The following is a 19,609-nucleotide window of genomic DNA, read 5'->3' as shown; positions in this document are numbered from 1 at the left end:
TAATAATAATAATAATAATAATAATAATAATAATAATGTAATAATAATTTATTATTTATACCCCAGCCACTCTGGGCAGCTCCCAGCAGAATAATAATAATAATAATAATAATAATAATAATAATAATAATGTGATAAAACATCAAACATTAAAACTTCCCTAAATAGGGCTGCCTTCAGATGTCTTCTAAAAGTCAGATAGTTGTTTATTTCCCTGACATCTGATGGGATGGTGTTCCACAGGGCAGGTGCCACCACCAAGAAGGCCCTCTGCCTGGTTCCCTGTAACCTCACTTCTTGCAGTGAGAGAACCCCCTGAAGGGCCCTCGTAGCTGAACCTCAGTGTCCGGGCAGAATGATGGGGGTGGAGACGCTCCTTCTGGACCGAGGCCATTTAGGGCTTTAAAGGTCAACACCAGCACTTTGAATTGTGCTCGGAAACATACTGGGAGCCAATGCAGGTCTTTCAAGACCGGTGTTATGTGGTCTCGGCGGCCGCTCCCAGTCACCAGTCTGGCTGCCGCGCTTTGGATTAGTCACAGTTTCCGAGTCACCTTCAAAGTGCGCACTGCAGTAGTCCAACACTTCAGAGCACATGGTGGAATTCCCACCCTTCAAGTGACGCCTTAGTATTAAGCTTAGTATTAAGCTGAAGTCAAGAAGAAGAAGAAGAGTTTGGATTTGATATCCCGCCTTTCACTCCCTTTTAAGGAGTCTCAAAGCGGCTAACATTCTCCTTTCCCTTCCTCCCCCACAACAAACACTCTGTGAGGTGAGCGGGGCTGAGAGACTTCAGAGAAGTGTGACTGGCCCAAGGTCACCCAGCAGCTGCATGTGGAGGAGCGGAGACACGAACCCGGTTCCCCAGATTACGAGACTACCGCTCTTAACCACTACACCACACTGGCTCTCCACACTGATGTCGCTGCAGAAGTCACTTACGTTACGAGTCCAGGCCACTCTGTCCGTGTTGTAGCCCATCATGTTCATGAGGCAGGTAACAAATAAGTTCCACTCGGAGTAGTAACTTGGTCCGCCCGGCGCGTTGTAGGCATTGTACCACCTGACGAGCATTTGCACGGCCACTTCTCTGGGCAGGATACACTTAATGCCTTGTAAACATCTTCTGACTGTTTAGGGTAAAGGGGTGAAGAAAGAACTGTTCAGATTACCGTTTGCTCATTGAGGTGCTCAATTCATTTCTGTGACTTGAAAGCCATTTGCGTTTAACTGGCCCAGGCTGATCAAATTTTATAAAATTATGCATGGCATTGAGAAGAGCGGATGGAGAAGTTTTCACTCCCTCTCTCATAACATGGGAACTCGTGGACATCCAAAAAGGACTTGCTTTTTGCCCCAGCCTACAGAAATCAGCTGTGAAACGATGGGGTTAATTTTGTTTCCTTGGTCCTGTTCTCCTAATCATGGCATAGAGACCTGGAAGTGACAATCATGGTCAAGCAATTATGCTCTGAGTCCTATCCAAGTTCTGGTTTAGAACTTGTTTAATTTGCTGATTCTATGTCACTGGTAAGACAAAAGGGGGGGGGGAGGGAAGGAGAGCTCACAAGCAAGAACAAAAAAAAGCATTATTCTTCAATATCATACCTAATTCTGAAGTTGCAATTTCTGGGATGGTAATTCTGACCATGGAGCCACTACTGAGTTCCTGGGAGAAGAAAAACAGCAACAGGGGAATTATCAAGCATATGCCATTCACATAAACTAAAGTGATCGGTTAACATGATCAAGAGACCCATGGACAATCAAAAGCATGGTCATTTTCTTTTGGCAAGAGGCCCCCAAAGGGAAGAATATAAAAAGGGGGGAAAGGAAAGATCCTTAACACTAGGGTTTCACTCTTTCTGCTCATCAACAAGCAAACTGTGGTTTGGAGACCTAACAAATGATGAACCAGAAAGTTTATTTGTTAAACCCAGAACGAGAAAGAGAGAGAGAGAGACAAAGCTTACGAACCCTGGGACTAAGTTTTAGATTAATGCATGGATGAGCAAGGATTTGAAATTGCGTTTCCCAGAACCAAGCTGGAAACCCTTCAACTACTGTGCCACACTGTGCCTCGACTGAGGTCAGCTAACTCCACAGAACACCACTTACCAGAGTCACTCTGTTCTGGACAGGATCTCTCACAGAATGAATAAAAGTTGAAAGTTGCTGAAAAGTGCAATCATCAATGTAAGAGGAATTTTGAAGTTTGGAAGAATCCCTCAGCTCTGGAACAGGGGACAACACGCCCTGCTTAAAAGGGGGGCAAATATTAAAATCTTTTAGCACTATTCTCAACAGCCCAAATTCAGGATTAAACAAAACAAATTTCCTTAGCAGGTTCAGAAAGATATGAATCAAGCTGTGACTACAGTTTCCTTACAATTTGTTTGTTTGTTTGTTTGTTTGTTTACAATATTTAAATACATTGAATACAGAAATAAATCACAACAGACAGAAACAATGGATTAACATTCACTGCCTTAAGATTGCAATTTTTAAAGGCCTGGGAGAATTAAAAGGTCTTCATAGAACTGAAAAGACCATAAAGAAAGTAGCAAGCAAGTCTCTTTGGGGAGGGCATTCCACCCTCAGGGGGCCATCACTGAGCAGGTCCTTTTCCTAGTTGCTACAAGTTTCCTTTCACTTGGCAAAGTCACCCAGAGATGGGCTTCTGAAAAGCATCTCAAGGTTTAGGCAGGTATATGTGGGAGAAGGTGAGCTTTCAGCTACCGTAATTTTCGCTCCATAACACGCAATTTTTTGCTCCTAGAAAGTAAGGGAAAATGCCTGTGCATGTTACGGAGCGAATGCACTGGATCAGAGTCCTGGCTGCCGCCAGTCAAGCAAAGCGGGAGCTGCTTGCAGGGCTTTGCACGGCTCTAGCTTTGCTTGCTTTACAGCCAGGAGGAGGGGCTCCTTTGCTTGCTTTAAAGCTACCTACGGAGGAGCCGGGGAGGAGGGAGGGAAGGAGAGCCATGGCAGCAAAGTGGGCAGCAGCCGCTTACATGGGAGGAGGGACAGACGGGAGCCATAGCGAGCCGGGAGAAGGCAGGCAGTTCAAAGCCAGCAGGCGCTTTTAAAGTAGCCAGCAACAGCTGCTGCAGCCTCAGCTAGCAAAGGTCCGAGCGCTCTCTAAACGGAGCAATGAGGCTGCAGAGGGACAGGAGGGCTTGGATCAGGAAGGATAAAATTTAAGCAACCAGCAGCAAAAAAACCCAAAACCAACCTGGAGCTCTGAGCCAGGAGCGCAGTGAAAACCAGGAAGTAAAAGAAAAGGCTACCCCCCCCCCCTTCTCAGCTGTTTTCAGGCAGGATAGATTTGAGCATTGTCTGGGTCCTAGTGCCCCTACCGCTTTTTGTGCTCCATTCTATTGCTGCTGGTGGCTGCTTATCACTCAAACTGAACCTGATACCAGTAGCCACCTGTACAAACAAAGTAGAAGGCTGCAAGGAGGAGCGCTTTTACACAGCTAATGGCGAATCCCCTGCAATCCAAGTCCTCCTCACTTGCTCAAATCTATTCTGCCTCAAAACAAGGAGAAGGAAAAGGCTGCAAACTGTTAAATGGAAAAAAAACCCCAGGCACAGGTCAAATACCTTAAGTATACCTTTAAAGCAACAGTGCTCTTTCCCTCTCTCCTCCCCCCTCAGCTCGCAGAAAAGCTCCTTCTCCACCCACCCCACGCGTGCTCCTTGTCCCTTGAGTGCTTTTCCTTCCCTCCCCACTTAAAACTTGGTTACAAAGCACGGATCCACATGGATCCTCAGGATTTTTGCACTGGGTCACCCCAAACTCACCATCAGATCACATGTCTGTGGCCACAGCATGAACCACAAAAATCATACATCTACTGTTTCGTTTAGAATATTTTTTTCTTGTTTTCCTCCTCTAAAAACTACGTGCGTGTTATGGTCAGGTGCGTGTTATCGAGCGAAAAATACAGTAACTTTGCTGCCCACTCTAAAGGGCCATGAAGGTCAAAACTAGGATTTAGAATTGGGACTTCCAGGGCATATGTCTGCAACCCGTGGTGTCTGAGCAGAATGCCAAGAACCACACTTTTCATTTAGCCTTCCACCTGACCCGTACGTGCCCAGCTTTTGTGGGCCTCATTTCTCCCCAAAGAGCCCTCCCCACAAGTCCCCATTCTGTGTCCAAACACAAACAGGGCAATAGTGACAGCAATGATCTATACACCCACAGAGCCCCTTACCTCATCTAAGGGTCCCAGGTGCTTGTTCAAGGGCTTGGAAGGAGTATTGGCATTGTCCAGAGGGGTGCTGGGGCGAGGCATCTGATTGGACATCGTCAGTGACGGAGCTGGCAAACCAGGTATAAAAACCTTCCCTACCTTGTAACGGGAGAGAAATGAAGAAGCTAAGTAGAGTTCCAAGAGACAGAACTTTTAAAGTCCAAAGCATCCCTAAAAAGACAAGCCTAACAACGAATACAATGCTAGAATTCAGCTGTAAGTAATAAATAACCACCTTTTGCCTCTAGCTGCTTCCCCCCACAGAAGGAAACAAAGTCCTTGGACTTTAAAAGGTTGCCAACCCTCAAACTAGACCAGGGCTTCCCCAGCTTGGGTCTCCAGCTGTTTTTGGACTACAACTCCCATCATCCCTAGCTTGTAGGACCAGTGGATGATGGGAATTGTAGTCCAGAAACAGCTGTTTGGGAAACCCTGAGCTAGAGGAAAGGTTTTTGAGGTTTCTTTGCTTGGTTTGCAACCGAGTAGCATATAAATTTTATGAAATAAATATTACAAAATGAACACTTACCCGAACCACTCCGGTGTACAGGACTAAGTTTCCATTGCTTTCCAGAACCAGCATTGTGTCAATGCTCTGTAAAGGCCAAAAGAAAGAGAGTGAATTCATCCGCTGGCATTTGAGCGCACGCGATCAAGTGGCATTAAGCCTGTCTGCACACTCTACATTTCACAGTCTCACACTTACTTCCACTGGAGCTGCATCCTTTGCCGGGATGTTGGTGACAGAGCCGAAGATCAACTGCGACATGTCGTTACTCTGCTGAAACTTTACACAGCTAAACACCAGGGGAGGAAAAAAGCAAAACCTTATACAAAGAAATCTCTCCAGTACAGTGGTGCCTCGCAAGACGAAAAGAACACGTTCTGTGATTCTCTTCATCTAGCGGTTTTTTTCGTCTTGCGAAGCAAGCCCATTGAAGGATTAGCGCTTTTAGTGGCTTTTAGAGGCTTTTAGCGGCTTATCTGCTGATCGGATCAGCTGATAAGCGGCTTAGCGGCTTAGAAAAAGGGGGGGGAGGGGGGAAAAACCAGCAGGAACTCGCAAGACATTGTCGTCTTGCGAAGCAAGCCCATATGAGATTTGTTTTGCGAAGCACCTCCAAAATGGAAAACTCTTTTGTCTAGCGAGTTTTCCGTCTTGCGAGGCATTCGTCTTGCGGGGCACCACTGTATTATTTTTGCACTGAAAACTTTGCAAAAAATATCATGGCTGCCAGCTGGGAAGGTTATTGATGCTTAACTTTTTGTATATAAATATGAATACAGTGGTACCTCGGGTTACATAAGCTTCAGGTTACATACGCTTCAGGTTACAGACTCCGCTAACCCAGAAATAGTACCTCGGGTTAAGAACTTTGCTTCAGGATGAGAACAGAAATCGTGCTCCGGCGGCACGGTGGCAGTGGGAGGCCCCATTAGCTAAAGTGGTGTTTCAGGTTAAGAACAGTTTCAGGTTAAGAACGGACCTCCGGAACAAATTAAGTACTTAACCCGAGGTACCACTGTAAATGCTGTTGCTTGACTTGAAGCGCCACGTTTAGAGAAGAACTCAGTTTGTCACCAAACCCAAGCTTGGTCAATGAAACTTTTTAATACGATATCCGAAATGGCAAGCCATGGTTTGTAACTGGACGATAAACGAGAATAAAAAATGACGGTTGGTACGCTCTATGATTTTTGCATGTCTGAATTGACAAACCATCATTAGGGCGAATTGCTTCACCCTCCAACATACAAATGGAAATGATGAATAATAGGAAATGAAAACTGAGAAGCAGTCGGAACCAAGTATTCTTGGTAAACAATTAACAGTGGCTTATTATTTGCCATACTGCTTATATGGCGAAATGCTTCTAAGCAGTTTATGCTATAAAATCAATTATAAAATTCCAAAGTAATTAAAATAAACAATAACCATTTCATCAGAGCATTAAAACATTCTAAATTAATACATACAAGCCAGTTAAAAAGGCTGATAATTAAAACAGTTTAAAAGCAGTTAAAGCATTAAGATCAGAAGTTCACGTTCAGGGGAAAGCTTGCCTAAACAAGGGCCAGCGGAATGCCAACACTGATGGGGCCTCTCGTATGTCTGTAGTATTTCTCATTTACCATGATACGAGACCCCTTTCTGAATGCTAAAACTGGGATTTGCAATAATATTCAGCTCTCTTTTGGTTATGTTTCCAGTATTTTAGACAACAATTCGAGAAAGTCACATATCAAAATGCACTTACCGTAACTGAAGCTGGGACTCCACTAAGTAGCACAAAAACTTTTGCCCACAAAGGTCAGTCGTAATAAATACTTTGGAAGCTTGAGAATTCTTTTCTCTGTCAATATTCAAATAATCAAAAGAAGAATAAAGTCAGGCTTACTCAAATAAAGTTTACAAATTCAACTGTAGATTATTTTATGCTTCCCCAACAGAGCAATCCTAGGCGTAGGAAAATCTTCCCCATTTTATTTCATCTCTGAATCCACTTTGCACAATCAGAGTTTCTGGGTATGAGCTTTACTAAACCTTTCCTAATAGTGCAAACTAACTCTTCTAGCACTACTGAAATGGAATGCATTGAGAACAAAACAATAGGAGATACGGTCAAGCACAGTACTGTCACAGGGGTCCCCCCCAACAACTCTTAATGAACCAGAGTTCTTAGAATACTTTAGGGAAACCCATGACTGCTTAAAATGGTATATCACACTGCTTTGAACGTACAGTGTGAATGTGGCCGATATCTATCGCAAACAGATTTGTGTCAATCTGAACTTTTTCTTTGGTTTATTACGGTAGATCATGGCATAAGCATGATGCCAGAGTTTTGAGTTTCCTCTTCCCTCCTTGTTCCTTTTCTGTATTCTTATTAATTTGTTTGTTTGTTTATCATAATGTAAGCCTGGGGGTAGGGAATGTCTTGTTCTGATTTAATGTAAGCCGCTCTTGAGAGACATTTTTGGCTGAAGAGCGGGGTACAAATACTCTAAAATAAATAAAACGTTGACATAACTTAAAATATGACATGAGATCCTCCATTATAAATCTTGCTTGACCCCAGCAATAGCACCCCGCCCCCCCCACCCAACCATGTGTGCTTTCGAGCAACTAACATATAGAGAGGCATTCCGCCTCTGGGAGCAGTGGCAGAACAGCTCTCCCCAAGGGGGTGGGATGAGGCACAGAACTGGATCAAGGCAGCATCACCTCCTAATTTTAAACATTTCCGGGTGGATACCGCGCTCGGCTTCTTAATTCTGCTTTTACCGGCAGACAGGCATATCAGTTCAGACACATACTTGCAATGCTATTCTCTTCTCCAAACTTTATAAACAATAAAACACCCCACTCAAGAAAAAGCAGCCCCCTGCTGTTGAGACCCCTTGCTGAAGAGATAGGATTACAGTGGTACCTCTGGTTGCAAACGGGATCCGTTCTGGAGCCCCATTTGCAACATGAGTAGAACGCAACCCGCATCTGCTGGTCGTGATTCACTGCTTCTGCGCATGACGTCATTTTGAGCGTCTGCGCATGCGCGAGTGGCAAAACCCAGAAGTAACCCTTTCCGGTACTTCCGGGTTGCCATGGGACGCAACCTGAAAACGCTCAACCTGAAGCAAACATAACATGAGGTATGACTGAAGTCCAAACCTTGTGGTTGTGAAGGCCTCTGTCCATAGATGGTCTATGCAAAGCTCTGGAACAATGAGTTCCGTTTCCGGGGCGAAGAATGAGTCCATCACACTGTTTGGAGAATGGCAGGCACTGTACCTCCTGGGAGACTGTGCATGGTTGGAGAAGTTGAATCTCTGCACTCCTGAGAACGAATGCACCCCTAAGGCCGGGGAGTGAGATCGGCTGTGAAAAGAAAACCATTTTCCCCAGTGATGAGTTACACATCCAATGCCCCTTTTTTCCCACCAGAAAGCCAAGGTGCTCACACTTCCAAGAGAGGAGGAGGTCTACGTTTTAATTCTCCACTTCAGATCTTCAACTATGAACTCATGGGCTTCTGGAAAGCGGTTACCTTTCAGCAGGCACCAGCATGTATGATATGGAGATAAAAAAATTTACTGGCCTCACTTTCCACACTGAGCAAGGGGATCCAAAGAGCTGTGTGGCAGCCACAGCGGCTTCCAACATGGTGTAAGAGACTGCAGCCTGGATGGAAAACTGACGCAGTCCTTAAGTTTGTACGGAACTGCTTGAAACTTGCACTTGGGGTGATGGGGAGGAGAAGCAGGCGCTTAGGATCCTGTTTAAGGACTATAATTAGAACTACAGGCAACAGGTTTTATTGGAATGTGTGAATGTGGCCGTGTAGCACTGCAAGAAGGAAGCAATAGGCCCCTAACATCCAGGAGCATACAATCTAAGCCTTCACCAACTCCCAGTGTTTTGCATTACAACTCCCTACAGCCAGCACAGAAATATTTCTTAAGGTAATGTTCTTTGCAGCTGGCTAGGAATTGACAAGGCGATTAACGTTCCAAGGGGGCAGGGAACCTCTACAGCAGCGTTTCCAAAATGTGGAATGTGGAAACTGCAACGTCCCTATCACAGTTTCATAATGTAGGAAGAGTGAAAATGGGGGTTGTGTTCAACACAGCACTAAGGCAGGGTCCCATTAGCGCAAGGATTACTGCTAGCAGAATGGGATTCTCCAAACCTCTCCTCCACCCAACTGCCCCCTAAATCTGCTCGAGCGGTTCCCCCAAACTCTCCAGACCAGATTCGGGAAGGGTGCAGGGCGTGCATGGGCAAGTTCCATTGCACTCATGCTACTCTTTGCATGAATAAGTTAGCTGATTACGACCTGAGATTCTTAATTTGCCCCAGTGGGAGAGAAAGGTTGGTGACCCAACAAGATCTGAGAGGCTAAAATCTGCTAGGGAAGCTGAAGAGCAGCAAATGCCTTTCAGCTTACGAAAGATATGATCCCAACACACGGGAGCTTGGCCTCCACAACCCTTTAAGGCTGGAGTCTGAAGCTGCAACCACCCGCAGAAGATTTCAGTAAGCCAGGATTTGTAGCATGCATGGTTCCCCCGTATAGTTCTTTGCAAATCGACAACCAAAGCTTACCAGCCTACCTTAGAGCTGCCATGTTGGATATGGAGGGTGATCGGGAGTGAATGCTGGGGGACGATGCTGACCTGCTCTGACTGTGAATAGAGGAATAGTTCTGGAACGGGGAAGCCACGGGCGAGTCGCCCTTAGAGAGGCTCCGAAGGTGGGCTGTGAAGGAGCTGCTGGCGGCCGCATACTGAGGGGTCCCCACCTGCTCGGAGAATTTCAAGACAGCGCTTTGCTCCTGCAGAGAAGAGCACACACAAAAAAATCGGCTGCTGTTGTTCGAAACTGCGTAGCTTTTACGTAACAGGATACCTTGAAGTACAGACCTAATTTTAAAACATAGAAACACAGAATTGTAGAGTTGGAAGGGACTCTCAGGAGCCCAACCCCCTGCAATGCAGGAAGATGCAACTGAACCATACGGGGATCAAACCTGCAACCTTGGTGTTACCAGCACCATGCTCTAACCCACTGAGCTATCCAGGCTCAGTAACATGAAAAGCATCTAAAGTTTAAGGGGCCAACTAAACAAGGAGAGGAGAGGTCCAGGATCATAAAAAAACATAAGAAGAACCCTACTGGATCCAGCCAAAGGTCCATATAACCCCTTCTTCTTCTTCTTCTTCTTCTTCTTCTTCTTCTTCTTCTTCTTCTTTGGTATCACTTATAGCTGAGTAAGATTGTTTTCCATGAAAACAGCCTTAACAGTGAGTCTGTAAGTGACTGTGGAGCCAATTCTGGATCCACACGTCCTTCCACAGTGGGGACATAAGTTTCCGGGCAGAATTTGATCACGGTGAGAGTTTGCCAAGCTGCCTTCCTCTTAGCGCCCTTCTCCCTTTCATTCTGAGTTTGAGTGTCTCCAAGCCTTTGGTAAAGGCTGTTCTCCAATTGGAGTGCTCACAGGCCATTGTTTCCCAGTTACAGCATTGGTGTTTATACTACATTTTTTAAGATTTGCCTTGAGAAAATCTTTAAACCTCTTTTGTTGACCACCAGCATTACACTTTCCATTTTAAAGTTCGGAATAGAGCAGTTGCTTTGGAAGACGATAATCGGGCATCCGCACGACATGACCAGTCCAACGAAGTTGATGTTGAAGAATCTGGTGATCTTTGCTTCCCTATAACCCAGCACCCTGCTCTCAAAGTGGGCAAACAGATGTCTATGGGAAGCCTCCATGCAGGACCGGAGTGCCACAACTTATGATTTTGAGCAACTAGCATACAGAGACATCCCATCTCTCACAGCAGTGGCAGCACAGATCCCCCCCCCAGGTTTTTCTCCTTACTTCAGAGCAGTCATTGGGGTGGGAGGAGGCACGGGAACTGGATCAAGGCAGCAGAGCCTCCTAGTTTTTAACATTTCCACGTGGATCCTGCGCTTGGCTCCTTACCTCTGCTTTTACTCGACGAAGCGCCCAGATGGTATGCACACTCTGAGTGGCATCGTACGTCATTAGGATGGAAGGCTCAGCGTTGAGGAAAACAATTCTCATCGAATAGTCAGCAACGTACTGTACTCTGGCAGAGCCAAACAAACCTGCTAGCGGGAGAAAAGTCAGGTTAGCCACCTAAGAGAAAAGGCCGGGCAGGAGACACAGTTCAAAAACAACATGTGCACACCATCGTAAACATTGGCAACATGGAGAAGGCAGGAGTGTGGTGGTGCAGAACTAATGTGGGGCCTTGTGGGGCTGTAATAATATGTCTTTGCTTGGGTTATTTTCAGCTGTGGACACTTATCTGTCTATTTCAACATTAAAAAAACCCCTATCAAGGTACAGTAAGTCACCTGCATTTTAGAGGATGAGAAACAAGTCCCAATAATATATTAACAAAATGAATGGTCACATCTCAGCAGAAGGCTAATTACAAAAACTTCTTCCTGGCATTCCCAATATGGATTTTAAAATTTAGAGGGCAGAATTAACCTCTTGAATTTAACCACAACTACATTTTCCTGAGATGTTCACAAGCTCAGCACTGTAAGATAGTTGCATATACATTGTATTGTAACATTTAAAAAATGGTATAAAAGGGTAGTTTATAAATATAATCAATGTCTTTTGTCCTGACCCCTTGGAAAGTATGAAAGTATTTCTCCTGTGTGCGCTTGTTAGGGGTACACCCCCCTTTTAATTTTCTAATTCTACTACCATTAATGCAACAGAGAGTTGAAATGTCTTCAGCAAAATGTCTTTTACTAAGATAAACGCTCAAAGGTTTCTTTTTGGATTTCGGTCTCCTCAACCAATCACATTACAGTCCTTGCAAATACTATAATTGAGGCCTCCAGGAAAGAGGAAGTGCCAGGATTTCCCCTGTACTTTAATCTATTTCCACGACCTGCTAAATTTTATAACTAATAATTAGTGCCCAGGTTGGTTTGCTTTTTTCCTCCTCTCTCCTAATCCCTTTACCTCTTGTGCCCTGACTTTTTGATTGTAAGACTTAGAAAGATTTTTGCTGCTCTGCGAGCTAAATAGCAGAGCAAAAAATGCTCAATCGATGAAGCAATTAGTGTTCCAAATTCCTAAATGTCATCAAAAGCAGGGACCAGCAAAACGTTAGTCAAGCATCTCCGAATACTGATCAGCTGGACTTGTTTTTCCTCCTTGTTTTTAAGAATTACATATTTTACCTGCTGACTTACAAACCATTGGTGTTATTTCATCTAACGGATGCAGCATGCTGAACATGGTGGGCAAAGGTTCTCTGAAAAGAAAATGGGGCAAAATATTAAGCACTGCAGGCAAAACAGAGAGCAGCAACTAAAGCCTGCATTCCTAACCTGATTGACCTGGGAGTAAGCGCCACTGAATTCAATGGCGCTTACTTCTGAGTAGACATGGTTAGGATCACAGACTTAACTCAGTACAGCATCCTAAATGTATTGTGAACTGGTAAATAACAGAAGGTTTGCATATAACAGCAGACTGTAGTTTGGCAAACCAGGAAGTGTCCCCTGAAGCTGGGAACATAAGGGGAGGCAGGAAGGAAACACGCCCATTCCCAGTCCTCCAAACTACAACTGGGAAGATCAGAGAATATGAGATTTGAATACAGCCTGTATGTGTGGACTTTAGTAAGTTAGGATCACATTCAGAAATCGTTTTTAACTTGGTTTATGCTTTTAAATTATTTTTAATTTAAAACTTTGAAATGTAACCCCCAAAAAGCAAGACAGGTAAATAAACAAAGTGTGTGACATTATATCTCAGAATATACAGAACAGAGCAGCCCTACTAATATCATGTTGTGCTTTGCATTCTTCGAACTGATACAGGTTACAGTTCCAGGATGATGCACAGCATAGTCACAAAAAACCTGGTTTTTGCAGATATTCATGCTGTCCAAATACCTGCGTATGCTTCTGGGGCTTTTCTGTTAAGTGATTGACATATTTGTATGTACTTTAAATTAATACCAATCTTCTGCAAAGGTGCCTGTATGTTTTTCAAGTCAGTTTATTTTCAAAGGGACATTTAGCATAACTTGGAAAATTTACAGATTGAAATCAGATTGAAAGGAAAATCTCATGATATTTTTATCCACTCTGTTAGCCACAGAATTATCCTGCCAAGAGACATGCCAAGAAATGAAGTTAAAGAGCCACAGAATGTGTGGGCCGTCACATTTACTAAGGACACTGGCCCTGCTTCTTACCATACAGTCAAGAATCAATAAAGTCTAATTACCTGGCTGGGCTAAGAGGCACTTCGTGCGAAGAACTGCTACGTTCAAACAGCAAGCCATATTTTGTTGGCCAGACATTGGCTACCTATATGTAAAAAAAAGTTTTATTTTTAAAAACATCATTCACATGTTTATATCCAGGATATTCAAAGTGTTGGTGCTGACCTTTAAAGCCCCAAACGGCCTCGGTCCTGTATACCTGAAGGAGCGTCTCCACCCCCATCGTTCAGCCCAGACACTGAGATCCAGCGCCGAGGGCCTTCAGGCAGTTCCCTCATTGCGAGAAGTGAGGCTACAGGGAACCAGACAGAGGGCCTTCTTGGTAGTGGTGCCCGCCCTGTGGAACGCCCTCCCTTCAGATGTGAAGGAAATAAGCAGCTATCCTATCTTTAAAAGACATCTGAAGGCAGCCCTGTTTAGGGAAGTTTTTAATATTTAATACTGTATTGTTTTTAACACTCAATTGGGAGCCGCCCAGAGTGGCTGGGGAAACCCAGATGGGCGGGGAATAATAAAAAATTATTATTACTATTATTACTATTATTATTTGAACACTTCTGATTTTCAGCTGGCTGGCAGATAATGTCAAGGCTTTAGGTAAGGTAAAGGGACCCCTGACCGTTAGGTCCAGTCGTGACCGACTCTGGGGTTGCGGCGCTCATCTCACTTTACTGGCCGAGGGTACCGGCGTACAGCTTCCAGGTCATGTGGCCAGCATGACTATGCCGCTTCTGGCGAACCAGAGCAGCGCACGGAAACGCCGTTTACCTTCCTGCTGGAGCGGTACCTATTTATCTACTTGCACTCTGACGTGCTTTCGAACTGCTAGGTTGGCAGGAGCAGGGACTGAGCAATGGGAGCTCACCCTGTCGCGGGGATTCAAACTGCCGACCTTCTGTGGTTTAACCCACAGCGCCACCCATGTCCCAAGGCTTTAGGTACCAGGACACACATGATTTCTGCTTTGTTTATAACATGGGTGGGGAACCAAGGGTCAAATGCAGCCCTCCAGGTCTCTCTCTCCCCCTTGGGACTGTCCCCAAGCCGCCGCCCCCCACCCCCACCCCATGCCCTTCGCCAGTCCTGCTTTCCCCCCTTCTTTTTTGCCTGGATGGAATATGTCCTTGAACTCGGATAATGCTTCTTACTTCCCTGCAAGGATGTCAGGAGCAGGTGTCAGGGGCAAGTCAGCAATAAACTCACACGGCTTCTGTTAAATTAAGTCTTTGTTCAAAGAAATAAGACAGCTCAGGAGGCCAGGCTTAGTGAGCACAGCAACTCTTCCCGATTTCTGAATTTGGTTTTCACATATGCTTACCTGAAAGGGCAAAGAAGCAATGTGATCCTTTCCTTCAATGCTGTGGATATTTATGCAAGAGCTCTGTAATATACAGATACACTTTTCTACTACTTCGGTGCTATCTGAAATTGGGAAACAAATAAGCATAATTTAATAATCTTCCATTCAGCTACCCTTCTCCCAAAACCAGACTGCATTTCATACACTCAGTTTTGGGGAAACTATAGCATATTGCAACAGATGGTCCTTTCAAGTTGGATCATTTATTACTGTTGTTTTTCATGTTTACGCCTGCAAGCAGATTTTAAGCAACTCGTGAGGAGGGAAAAGTGAGGCATATTTCCAGACTTCAAATGAAGCCTAATAAAAATGAAACATACCTTCCGTTTTGTCACACTTATCCTTGGGTATAGAGAAATCACACCACAATGCCTGAAACAAAATAAAAATATTCAGCAGGAAGAGTAAACCAGGTCTGGCCATTGGAAAGCTCGTTATTTGAAATCTCAGTTATCTGAACACAAAGAATTATACCCAAACCTCACTACACGAACAGCTGATTCAGATATCTGAACAGCCAGAGTTTGCCCATGTCTTCATTTGTGTTTTGCCGGTCGGGGGCAGCCATTTCAGGCAGAAACCGCTTGCATTTACTATTTGCAAACTCCATCTGCAAGTGCCTATGCTTATTTTATTTCATTTACTTCCTTCAATGCATAGCCAGACCTTCCTCTTTTAATTATCCGAAGGTGGGTTACAATAAATACATAACACATCTGAGTGAGGACAACAAAAACATTTTAAAAAAAGAAAGAGAAGAATTATTTCCGCAAATATAATAATACACCAGGCAATGCAGTGGTACCTCAGGTTAAGTACTTAATTTGTTCCAGAGGTCCGTACCTAACCTGAAACTGTTCTTAACCTGAAGCACCACTTTAGCTAATGGGGCCTCCCGCTGCCACCGCGCCACTGGAGCACGATTTCTGTTCTCATCCTGAAGCAAAGTTCTTAACCTGAAGCACTATTTCTGGGTTAGTGGAGTCTGTAACCTGAAGCGTATGTAACCCGAGGTACCACTGTACCGGCAAAATGACACAATCCAGAGCATTTCCTGTGTAATACACTCTTTTCACCTCAGTCACAATCTCCATTCATTTTTCATTCTCCTATCCCACCTTATTCCTGATGGGATTCAGAAAACATGTTATAATCCTAACTATATTAATGGGTATACAACAAAAATGCTCCTCCCCGCCCCCATCATGTTATTCTCTCCTCATCCAAGTAGTGCTGGGAGAGACTCCTGCCTGAAACCTTGAAGAGCTGCTGCCAGTCAGAGCAGACAATACTGAGGCAGATGGACCTGACATGGCATAAGGCTGCTTCCTATGTTGCTGCTTGCTTATATAAAAAGACCACACAACCCAAACTCCTGAATATCTGACTGGTCGTCTGTGCCACTGATCCCCCACGAGGCTTTCTCCTAAGCAAGTGCAAGGATAATTCTGGCCTTGGTTTCATATGCAACTTGCAGCTAAAGAAGCTCTATGGTACCATGCCATTTTCCATACCTGCAAAACAGGGCTGTCCACCGTAAACGCTTTGTAAACTGCAGAAGCTTGGCTTTTACTCCCTCTGCTCCAAATGACCATATTGCCGGCCACGTAAAGCTCTTCGTCGTACTCGACTTCTTCGCCAACATCACTAATGCCCTTCCTTAGCTGCCAACTTTCCTGAAGGGGGGGAAATGAATAAGAAATATTAGAAAATGCTGCGTATTATGCTTATTGGTGTGATTATTTTTCAAAGGCTATCTAGTAGGGAACAGAGAATGGTCCTAGCTAGTTGTAGTTACATTAAGCCGATCTTTCCCTGATCAGTAAAAGTTGAACACATTTCAGTTTGCATGGCCAGAAGGAGCACCAAAGTGATTTAAAGGGAAATTCTGGAACACTCTGGGCGGCTTCCAACAAAATATTAAAATACAATAGTCTATTAAACATTAAAATCTTCCCTAAACAGGGCTGCCTTCAGATGTCTTCTAAAAGTCTGGTAGTTGTTTTTCTCTTGACATCTGGTGGAAGGGCGTTCCACAGGGCGGATGCCACTACTGAGAAGGCCCTCTGCCTGGTTCCCTGTAACTTAGTAGAATGTGTCCTTTTATTTAAAATGCATCTCTGGGTTATTTATGGGGCCTGCCTGGTGTTTTTACATGAGTAGAATGTGTGCTTTTATTTTAAATGCATCTCTGGGTTATTTGTGGGGCATAGGAATTCATTCTTCTTCTTTTTTTTTTCCTCCAAAATATAGTCCGGCCCTCGACAAGGTCTGAGGGACAGTGGACCAGCCCCCTGCTGAAAAAGTCTGCTGACCCCTGACCTATTAACGTTATTAACGTTCCTTGCATAGCTGTCAACGTTTCCCCTTTTTAAAAAGGGAAATTCCCTTATTCCGAATAGGATTTCTTGAAAGAAAAGGGGAAAAGCTGACAGCTATGGTTCATTGAGTGTTCACTCATCAATAAAGTATCAAAATGTGTATCACCTATTCCTATGACTTAGAAACTATTTTAACAGATTGTCGTATTTTCCCATCACGTCTTCTCCTCTTCCCTTCCTCACCGGCTAATCGTTTTGATTCAAAACCATAGAATTGGAAGGGACCATCTAGTCCAACCCCCTGCAATGTAGGAATCTTTTGCCCAACCTGGAACTCGAACCCACAACCCTGAGATTAATACAGTGGTGCCTCGCAAGACGAAATTAATTCGTTCTGCGAGTCTTTCCGTCTTGCAATGTTTTTCGTCTTGCGAAGCACAGTCCGTCGCAACTGCGCCTCTTCAAGCGGCTTTAAGAAAAAAGCGAACAAACTCACAAGACGTTTTCGTCTTGCGAAGCAAGCCCATAGGGAAATTCGTCTAGCGAAGCAACGCAAAAACCGGAAAACCCTTTCGTCTAGCGAGTTTTTCGTCTTGCGAGTTTTTCGTCTTGCGGGGCACCACTGTAGCCTCATTCTCAAACCGACAGAGCTCATTGGCACATATGCTTTGTCTGGTTTAAATGCTGACACCAAAGGCAGCTCTACCTTGTGTTTCTCGTGGATCGTAACTTCCTGAAGGGATCCCACCAAACCAGCTGCTCCGTCCGACGACCAAAGTTCCGAGGCTGGTTGCAGCTGCCGAAGTTGCAGGTTCAGCGCATTCGGGTGGTGCTTGCAGTGGTCACGGCCAAAAGGGACAAACTCCTGCAAATCCCCTGCTGCAATCATCATTACCCTCTCTTCATAGATGTTCGACATGAGTTCCAAATATCAACATTATTTCTGAAGAAAGACCCAATACAGAAGCAGAGGTGGTTTCAAGTGTGACTTTTTCAGCATGCGCAATACTTCAACTCTCCCTTATTCATTCGGCTGCCCTCATTTATCATTATCATCACCAGTGCTTCTTTGGTTTAAAAAATAAATAAAGGTGTCGGTACTCATATTGTGACAGAAGCGCCCTGTATACCTGAAGTGTCTCCACCCTCATCGTTCAGCCCAGACATCCAAATGGGCCCTTTTATTGCACTGAAAATGAACAACCTACACTGAAAATGCTTGAATCAACTGGAGCAAGCTTTTATAATGGAAGTGCACTGACTTGTGACAGATGCTGTGTATTAAAGGAGTATCTTATGGTTGACAAAAGTAACTGCACAATCCTAACCATGTATCCTTAGAAATAAATCCTATGGACTTCAATATGCTCACTCTTAAGCAACTGAGGTTAGGAGTGCAGCCTAAGTTAAGCACTGACTCCAAGCATGTGTTCTAGGTTACACATTCCTCATAGAATTGTAGAGTCGCAGGAACTTCAACTGACACTTACATCACAGGCGGCCATCCAACCTCTGCTTAAAAACTTCCAAGGAAGAGGATCCTTGGAGTAACACACCACTTGGTGTGTATCTTGTCCTTTGGACATATGATGAATGGGCAACATAATAATAATAATAATCTTGTGGTTATTTGGGGAACCCAACTCAACAACATTCACAGTGCAATCCTCTTATGTGTTTACAACTGGAAGTCCAACTGAGCTCAACAACACTTACTTCCAAGGCAGGCTTTGGTGTTTCTTATGCTTTTTACGAATATCCCTGTCCTCGCACAGGGTTGTTGCTGCCCTTTGCAAACCCAAAAAGCTTGATACTTGTGCCTCCCCCCCTTCCATACATCCTGCTTGAGGAGTCCCTGGCAAGAAGAAAACTGGAAACCCCAATCGGAAAAGGAAGAAAACACAGGTCACTGGGGTGCTTTTCTCCACCAAAGAGATTGCTTTTTTATTGTTATTATGGTATGCATTTTTTTTATTGTAAAACACACACACACACTGCTTGCAATCTCAAGATGAAGGGCGGTATAAAAACTGAATGATAATAAAAGCAATAGCAGTAACAACCACAATATATCCAATATTTAAATTACTGTTGTTGTTGTTGTTGTTAGGACACGGACAATTATTATTATTATTAGGACATGGATTATTATTATTATTATTATTATTATTAGGACATGGACAAATCACCCTGCCCTCCTCTGGGATCGATGAGCCGGGCGAGGCTGCAACCCCGCACACCTCTTTGCCCAGGAGGAGAGCCATGCCAACCCGGCGGCTTCCTCACGCGCGCAGAGCACGCGCCGCGAGCACGGGGCGGGGATGCAGATGCGCGCGCGATACGGAGCCCCGAGTCCGCGCCGGAGGAAGCGAGCCGCGGGAAGGGATGGGTAACGGGTCCGAGGGAGGCTGGGAGGCAGGAGAGGCTGGGCAGACGGGGGGGGGCAACAACTGGCTGACGAACCTGAGTGACACAGGAAAGCGCGGTCGGCTGCGGGCCTGGGCTCCAGCGGCTCCTCCCGGTGTCTCTTGCCTGGGTAGCGACGGGCGGGCGGGCGGCGCGGTCTCCCTCCGAAGTTCTCTCAGACGGGCGCCGCCATCTTGGGACTCCCATCACCGCCCGCGCGGCAGGCCGAGGGCGGGACTAGCGCGGGGCACGCCGCAAACTGGCCCCGGGGAGAAGCGCGGGAGTGGGGGGGGCGGGTTGGTGGCGTTCGGGGTTCCCCCAGCTGCTAGGGCAGCAAAGAGAGGGCAGGGCAGGGCAACAGTCCCTGGAGAGGGCACGAGGAACAGTGACTGAATAAAAATAATAAAAAATTGTCCAGTAGCACCTTGTAGAGAAGTGTGCATGCACACGAAAGCTTATACAGAACA

At 45.0% G+C, this 19,609-nt stretch overlaps 1 protein-coding gene across 8 annotated transcripts in view; it reads right to left on the bottom strand.

The window, feature by feature from the left end:
* Nucleotides 1-19,373, bottom strand: part of ANAPC1 (anaphase promoting complex subunit 1) — a 58,464-nt gene extending 39,091 nt beyond the window's left edge. The window contains exons 1-17 of one of the 8 annotated variants that reach the window (XM_083494015.1): nt 19,200-19,373; nt 17,443-17,679; nt 15,930-16,091; nt 14,736-14,787; nt 14,374-14,477; nt 13,058-13,140; nt 12,001-12,074; nt 10,754-10,902; nt 9,375-9,595; nt 7,933-8,139; nt 6,521-6,616; nt 4,969-5,059; nt 4,792-4,857; nt 4,224-4,361; nt 2,119-2,259; nt 1,609-1,669; nt 943-1,130 (exon numbers count right to left, since the gene is read on the bottom strand). In XM_083494015.1, the coding sequence (XP_083350141.1) occupies nt 943-1,130; nt 1,609-1,669; nt 2,119-2,259; nt 4,224-4,361; nt 4,792-4,857; nt 4,969-5,059; nt 6,521-6,616; nt 7,933-8,139; nt 9,375-9,595; nt 10,754-10,902; nt 12,001-12,074; nt 13,058-13,140; nt 14,374-14,477; nt 14,736-14,787; nt 15,930-16,091; nt 17,443-17,655 (2,046 nt within the window). In that variant the 5' untranslated portion in view covers nt 17,656-17,679; nt 19,200-19,373. The remainder of the gene's footprint in view (nt 1-942; nt 1,131-1,608; nt 1,670-2,118; nt 2,260-4,223; nt 4,362-4,791; nt 4,858-4,968; nt 5,060-6,520; nt 6,617-7,932; nt 8,140-9,374; nt 9,596-10,753; nt 10,903-12,000; nt 12,075-13,057; nt 13,141-14,373; nt 14,478-14,735; nt 14,788-15,929; nt 16,092-17,442; nt 17,680-19,199) is intronic. The other 7 variants (XM_083494016.1, XM_083494017.1, XM_083494018.1 and 4 more) reach the window with 7 other exon arrangements.
* Between the last annotated feature and the right edge of the window lie 236 nt (nt 19,374-19,609).

This window comes from Podarcis liolepis (genome assembly GCF_965112155.1).
Source record: "Podarcis liolepis genome assembly, chromosome: 3".
Classification (NCBI taxonomy): domain Eukaryota; kingdom Metazoa; phylum Chordata; class Lepidosauria; order Squamata; family Lacertidae; genus Podarcis; species Podarcis liolepis.
The sequence above is the reverse complement of the archived record's forward strand: the minus strand, read 5'-3'. Positions and strand labels throughout refer to the sequence as shown.